Source organism: Polistes canadensis, unplaced genomic scaffold (assembly GCF_001313835.1).
Source record: "Polistes canadensis isolate GaletaPanama2010 unplaced genomic scaffold, ASM131383v1 scaffold_132, whole genome shotgun sequence".
NCBI lineage: Eukaryota > Metazoa > Arthropoda > Insecta > Hymenoptera > Vespidae > Polistes > Polistes canadensis.
Window position 1 is genome coordinate 257,408 of NW_014569679.1, and position 8,008 is coordinate 265,415.

Genomic DNA, 8,008 nt, shown 5'->3' on the forward strand with positions numbered 1-8,008 from the left:
ATACATTGCATTGTATACCCAATCGAAATAACACAAAACTGAAAGAGAAAGATAAAAACATATATTTAAACGGATCGATGTTTACGATTAATTTATTATAAAAAGTAAATTTAAAAAAAGAAAAAAAGGAAAGAATAAACGAATACAAGGACGTATTATAATTATCTTCTATGTGTAATAATCTTAGCAAATTAAACTATGATCTTTGAACGGTCAGTTGCAACATTGTCAATATTTACTGTATTAAGAATAAAAAGTACTATCATTGAAGAGATAAATTATTTAAACTTACGATGTAAAACCAATTTTTCCTCATGACTTGCTTTAGAAACAATATTGTAAAAACAATTGGAAATAATCCAATCATCGTATATCATCGTATAAGTGAAAAAGTTTTGAATGAAATTGAACGTAGCGAAATAATTATCATACATGACATACACATATTTTCTTATTTGTCTAACATTATCTGTAACACATTAATCATGTCTCTGAAAGGTACTTATTTTGTTTTTTATATATAGACATTACAATTTCATGTATTTTTATCTTAGTTGTGTGATAAGATTATTAGAAGTATTTGATATGAATAAATGTATATTGAAAAGTTCATTTTTAAAAGTTCTATAATTTGGAATAGAAATATTATCATCAATATATGATTTCAAATATATAATTATTAACGATAAATTAAATTATTATTATTATTATCTTATTAATCAAATATTTATTTTTTTTGTAACGAAATAATATGAATTAAAATGAACGAATAATATTTTCATATATTTTATATTAGACAAAAAAAAACTACTCACATAAAATATACATTTATAATTAAATTATTAATTATTGAAATGATTAAAATTTATTTCTATGAAAATAAAATGTCGATACAATTATCTAGATTAAATTTGATAATACATAAATTAATAAAGAAATTGTATGCAACATGATTAAACAAATATATAAATTTAATTGGTATTTTGTTTACCATGAAATCCTCCGACTAAATTCACAAGGAGAGTTCGTACTTCTATATCTAGACAATACTTGGTCAAACACCTAGACAAGAGCATGGAATACTAACTAGTTTCAAATTTACTAGTAGAATAGACAATGCAAGATGTCTTCCATATTTGATATACTCTATCATCCTAACAACGTTACAATCGAATTTACAATAACTTTCTATAATCAAATAAAATTACAAATAAAAAGAAACGAACACCCAATTGTTTAATATAAAAAAAAAAAAATTGTAATATTAAAAATTCAATTGACAATTCATTTGACACAAAATAAGAATCGAAAAACAATGCAATACTCGACGTATTCGGTATTTGGTATCGTATCGAATGAAAATTAAAGAAAAAAAAAGAGAAAAAAGAACGGAAACAAGTAATGGGGAACAGGAGTAGGTTTGAGAAACCAAAAAAAAATAAAAAAACGATCGAGATAACGAAGAACAGGCTTATGTTAACCGACGAAACGTCGATGTTCACCGCAAGAGGTATTTCTCGATCTTGCGTAAACGAGTTGGTAGGAATGATGAGAACGATGTAAAAGAAAGAGAGAGAGAGAAAGAAATATCGTGGGTTGAAGTGAAGACTGATGGGAGAACGAGGGGCAGGGGGGTGGAGACAGGAAGGAGAAGTAAAAAGAGCAAAGAGTATGGTGAGTGGTTCGCATCGATTACGACACGCGACGGAGTAACAAAGACAAATGCAAGTCTAGTAAAAAATAGAAACGATATAAATAAAAGAAATAGAAATAGAAAGAGAGAGAGAGAGAGAGAGAGAGAGAGAGAGTAAGTTTGAATAAGAAAAAGTGAACACACAAGTAAATGAGTAAGAGTGAGAAAAAGTGAGATAAAAATAACAAAGTTTATGGGTGTAAGAGTGAAATAACAAGTGTGTATGAGTGAGAGAGAAAATAATACGAGTGTATGAGAAAGAAAATGAGCAGGTATGTGTACGAGTGAGAGAGAAAGAATGATTCGAATCCAAAGGGGTCTGGATAAGTAAGAGAGATAGAATGATTCGAAGTCTCGTATGTGTGTGAGTGAGAAAGAACGAATGGTTTTATCTGTGTGGGAAGATTCTCAATAATCCCTCTCTCTCTCTCTCTCTCTCTTTCTCATTCCCTCTCTCTTTCTGTGCTACAACGCAGACGGATAGTCAGGCAAGCACGCACGTACGCACGCGCACGCGCACTGCGCTGCACTTTCATACTATGCGAAGTCATAGAACCGATAGGAACAGAGTGATCTGGGGCTCTTGAAAATTTCGCGTCGTCGCATTTAGCTCGTTACTGTTCTCTTGTAATAAAGTTCATTTTGTTGTTGTTGTTATTGTATGTAGTGTTCCTGTTGTTATCATTATTTCCTCTATTAAATTTTGATTCCTTCATAATATATTTATTTATATTCATTTTATTTTATCATCATGTGCGAAACACATCTGTTTTCAACGATAGTAATGTCCATAATTGAATATCGTTAACAATTCAATTACTTAACACCTTATTTATTAGCATACACTAATAATAAAGATTCTAATTCTAATCTCATTTTGGAAGAACATCATCAATTCGATTATTATGATTATTCATGAATAATAATAATAAGTGTTTTTGTTAGAATCTAATTATATTTTCTTTTGTCGATTATATTATTTATTATTTTGTTACTTACGGTTTATCCGGTTGAGATTTTCTGACTAGTTGTTCAGCCTTTTGTATTTCCTCAGCATGAGTGACACTTTTGGTCCTTCTCAACCTAACCCTACTATCGTTCTCGTGTTCTGTGGTCATGTTACTTGGTTCGTTTCCTTACTTCCTTCTACGTCCCTTTACCAGTATCCAGTTCAAGTTGTTGTTGCTTTTGATACTGCTGCTGCTGCTGCTGCCACTGTAGTTGTTGTTGTTGTTGTTGTTGTTCAAGTTACAAAATGACTTTAACTAATTCTCTTATGGTTAACTACAGAGGGAATACTAAATTCTACAAGTTTCTGGTTCGATTATAAACACACCTTAGATGAAATTTAAAACACTGTGTTGTTTTAAACTAAAACACACATATACACACACATCAGAGACACGTTACATTAAAACAAGTTTTTTAATGCTTGACACTAACACACACACACACACACAAAACGAGATTTTACTTTTAAACGCGCGACCGTACGATTATCGTGTCACTGTTCGAGACTCTCCCGTTCTGTTAATATGTGTTCTACTCTTTATGTGTATGTGTGTATACATATATATGTATATATATATATATATGTGTGTGTCTGGTGAGGTATAAGAAAGAGAGAGAGAGAGAGAGAGAGAAAAAAGATAAATAAAGATAGACGATAAAAACGCGTAATGTTTATAAATTATAAACAAAAAGGAAATAATAATAATAATAACAATAAACGAAATTATTTGAACGAAACGAAATCGATATTATCCTTGAATAATTGAACTCGTGATTATATTTTCAAACGCGTTTCAAATTAAATATCTATTCTTATATTCGATATAATACCATCTCTCCCTTTCTTTACACTCGCTCTATCTTTCTTTCCTTCTATTGCGCATGCGCAATAAAAACCAATAGCAATTTTACCGGCGTCGCCGCCGTGTTACTTCGTTGCTCACTTTTAACTTAATCGAATTTCTTTTTTTCTCTTTGTATACTTCTCTCTTTAATAATTTTTTTAAACAATTGATTAAACGATTGTTTAAGAATCGTTTATTATTTAAATTATTATTATTATACGTTTTTATGTTTAATTAATGTTCGATATTATGTGGAAGATTAAAACGTGTACGCGATCCTTTTCAATCCGTTGACGAACTAACACTATCTCTGTGTTACGATGTTCTCAATGTGAAATATCATGTATTTATGATCTTCCTCTCTCTCTCTCTCTCTCTCTCTCTCTCTCTTTCTCTCTCTCTCTCTCTCTCTCTCTTTCTCTGTCACTCTCTGTCTCTCTCTTGTTGATAATGGATATGATTCAGACGACTTTTATTATTGTATTAGCCAAGAAGTTACACGTGTATATACATATAAACGGATTTTTTGTTATCTCGCACATTAGAAAAAATGTCAACGCGTTTTCTTTCTTTTTCTTTTTTTTTTTTTTCTTTTATTTTCTACATTTGTATTTGTAAATTATATTTATTTGAAATATATAAGGATTTTTATTGTTCGTGAGAGATTTGTTTGATTTTAAATAATATATAATTTTTATTAATTTTGTAAATTAATATATTTGATTTATATATTTGTTTAATAATTATTTTAATATTGTTTTTTCAATTCAAAGTTCTGATAATTTATGATTATAGTACAATTACGAATTTGTTTCAAAAAATCATACAAAATGTTTTTCTTTACGAGGAAATAAATTTTAGTGAAGAAAAAAGGAAAAGCGAAAAAGTAACGTTAACGCTATTAAAATATAATTTTCATGAATTCTCAAGAGAAGAATATATAATCGCATAAATTTATCATCAATCAACTGATCTGATATAAGAACAATGTAAAAATAATAAATATAATACGAAAGATCGAGAATATATTTTTAAAAATTAAACAAAAAAAACCTATCGTACAAATTTTTCATTATTATTCAACTCGTAATCGAATAAATTTTAATAATTATTAATATTATTTACTGATTACATGTCGACGTAAAAAATTTCATTTAATACCAACACTTAACCTCAAAGTTTACGAGAATGAAGGGAAAACAAAAGAAAAACAAATGAATAAAAAATAAAATATTATAGACTTCAAATAGTTTTATTATTTTGAAAGAGGAATAAAAAAAAAGAAAGAAAAAATAACAGTACTGCGATCATCTTCCTCGATTAAAATAGGTAATTACAGTTCATAGTAATTCTCTTCTATGGTCTGAGGCTCACGTTTTACGATAGTTGTTACGGTTTTGATGGTCTTCTGTGCTAGTTTTAAGGATGATAAAAAGTAACGAGACGACGTTTTATACTTTTTTTTTATTTCCGAATGACTAAAACGTTGGTCAACTGTATTCTCTTTTTTTATTATTTTATTTTTTCTAAAATCTGCATCATATTAAACAATAAATTATTGATCTTGTAAACAACCTCGCGAATTATTAACAGTAAAGAATAATTCTTTTTTGTTTTTTATTATTAAATATATATATATAAAACATAAAATTTAATTAATGAATTTTTACAAACAATCGAATATAATATGTATTGTTTAAATAATTTTTATTTTAACCAAATCTTGCAACATTCAAACTTATTAGTATAGCAAACCACAAGATGAAGTGTATACCAAGGTAGTATAGTTTGTACTCGATCAAGTATTCGATGAAAGAGAGACAGAATAAGAAACAGATAGAGAGAGAGAGAGAGAGAATGGGAGAGAATGGGAGAGAATGGGAGAGAAATGGAGAAGACCAACGCAAAGTTTATCGAGCTATCCGTTAGCAGAGTGTCAACGTTTCTAGAACGTCACGTAGTATGTTCAGGATGGTTTCCTGTTTCTCAGTTTCGTGTCTCAACTCACGTTTCACGCGACTATTTGCTGAAAGGAAAGAAAAAGGAAGAAAAAAACAACGAAAAAAAAAAAGAATAAAAAATAAAAAGAAATAACGAAAGTATTACTATATAATATTATATATTACTATTTCTACCAAAATGTTCTACGAAAATGTATGCCCTTTTCATAAAATTCTTTCGTAAAGTCCCTTTATGACCACAACCTAAGATATTTCCTGTTCAACTCTCCACACTACTGGGTGTCCTTAAATATTACTAATCAACTATATAAATGATGATAGTTTGAACAGTTTTCAAAGTAAAATCAAATTTATTAAATTGAATTAAAATATTTCGAGAGTCTAATTATATATTAAGAAAATTTTTCAATGTAAAAATAAAAAACAATTCTTCTAGATTTTCATTTCTTATAATAATAATAATAATAATAATAAAAAAAGAAAAAACAAAACACTAATAATCATGAAAAATTGTTTAAAATTCTACTTCAACTAGAATCCCCATTAACTTTGATACATTACTATTGGGGTACCCTGTATATGCAATTACACATAACCTTATGCATTTTTCTTTCTTATTTTTATTTCCAACCGTCATCCCTCATCCCCTATTCACGTCCCCTATTTCCTATCCCTTTCTCCTTCCCACTTTCCCAATATACCCTACAACTAACCCCTTCTTCTTACTGTTTCCGTAGGAAAGACATTTACACGCGACATAGGAAATAAAAGTTCGTTGAATTCGTGCGACTTCCTAAGGTTTTTCCTTTTCGCGATGTTATACTTCGTGTTCAAAAATAAGAGTGTCTGGTCTGACGTGACGTAATATACCATGACATAGAACCAGTTGCGGTGTATATCCATAATTTGGAAGAAAATTTAGAGGAAAATTTAGAACGCGTTGAAACGACGACGTAACACGACGACTATTACGATCTAAACGATGTTCTAGTAGAAATAGTAGTAGTAGTAGTAGTAGTAGACGACGGAAGAAGGACACGTTACGGTACTAATATTTCAAAGCTTGGGGGTTGGTACTTCAGTGAGTCGCCAACGCTTCGGTAATAGTACATGTAACGTTTTGCTATGACATAGAAAATGTTCCTCTGCCAACTTATCCTCAAGAATCAAATATACACATATATATTTATATATACAAACACACACACACATTTATATATGTATATGTTGGATGTATATGTGTAACTAAAAGGATATCTGTGCCAAGTTCGATGAATAAAATAACTGTCCTTGTATTATGAGAAAGTAATAAGAATATTAGATTGGAATGATATTGAAGACTAGTTTTTTGAAAAAGATGATAGAAATGGTTGATCAATAATCAGATAATACTCAACCGTTTAGAATGAAAATGTTGACATTAATAGGTCCAATAAATAAATTAATTATTATTTTCAATATTGTTTAGTATATATGCAAAAATAATAATAATATAATACAGGAGTATGAGATTGGGATCATTATTCGTGTAATTCGTTCAAACCTAACCTCATTGATTATAAAATAATACTTAAATTAATAAATCTTTTTATATTACTAAACAATTCAATCAGACAAAATATTACTAGATACAATAAATCACAAATAATTTCTTATTATAATATTATTTAATATTACATTTATTACTCTTCATTTTAGAGGTTAGAAAGTTCGATAATCCTTATATAATATTCTTTAAATATTATTTAACATACCCAAAAACAATAATACTATATATAATATACGAATAAAATCAGAATAATTTTACTAATAATCAATTGAAACCTAAACACATTAACAAATCAAATACATAAACTATTATATATATATAACTCAGATAAATAGATAATACCTTAATAGAAAGGATTAGAAATATGAAAGAAGTTATCAACGTTGAAATAAGAATTCTTTTGTATTGTACAATATATAATATAAGTATATCGATAAAGACGATCAAGTACACTATTATAGTAAGATATATATAGAGAGAGAGCTTCGAAAGTTTAGCAATATTGGTCTATACACCTTCATCCTGGGATTATTGGGCCGTTGTCCTGTAAACCATCCTAGAGCGGATTCGGTCACCAGCTAGATCCGCGGTGATCCACGTTTCGTATTCAACAACAGTCCAACCCAAACATGATATGGCTAGTCCCTTCTCTTTCTCTCTCTCTAACACACACACACACACTCACACTATCTCTCTCTTTCTGTAATGTGAAATACATTCTCGATATCATCACTCATTGTTTGTACAATATTACCATAATCACATCTTATATACCTACATATATATAAATGACTATGCACGTTCTTATTCCAAAAGTATATTTGAATCTAACCTATAATATGCTACCACATTTATCAAGTAAATAAGATACCTGAAGAACAAATTTGCTATTAAAATTAACCGTGTGTCAGAATTTACATAAAAATGTTTCATTAGAATGTTACGTTGA

At 28.8% G+C, this 8,008-nt stretch overlaps 1 protein-coding gene across 3 annotated transcripts in view; it reads right to left on the reverse strand.

Moving 5' to 3' along the window:
* LOC106788280 (diacylglycerol O-acyltransferase 1) overlaps nucleotides 1-3,698 on the reverse strand; it is a 144,036-nt gene extending 140,338 nt beyond the window's left edge. Inside the window, exons 1-2 of one of the 3 annotated variants that reach the window (XM_014751420.1) lie at nucleotides 3,617-3,698; nucleotides 2,693-3,064 (exon numbers count right to left, since the gene is read on the reverse strand). In XM_014751420.1, coding sequence (XP_014606906.1) covers nucleotides 2,693-2,811 — 119 coding nt within the window. In that variant the 5' untranslated portion in view covers nucleotides 2,812-3,064; nucleotides 3,617-3,698. Of the gene's footprint in view, nucleotides 1-2,692; nucleotides 3,262-3,616 lie in introns of those variants that run through there. The other 2 variants (XM_014751421.1, XM_014751419.1) reach the window with 2 other exon arrangements.
* Nucleotides 3,699-8,008: the final 4,310 nt, after the last annotated feature.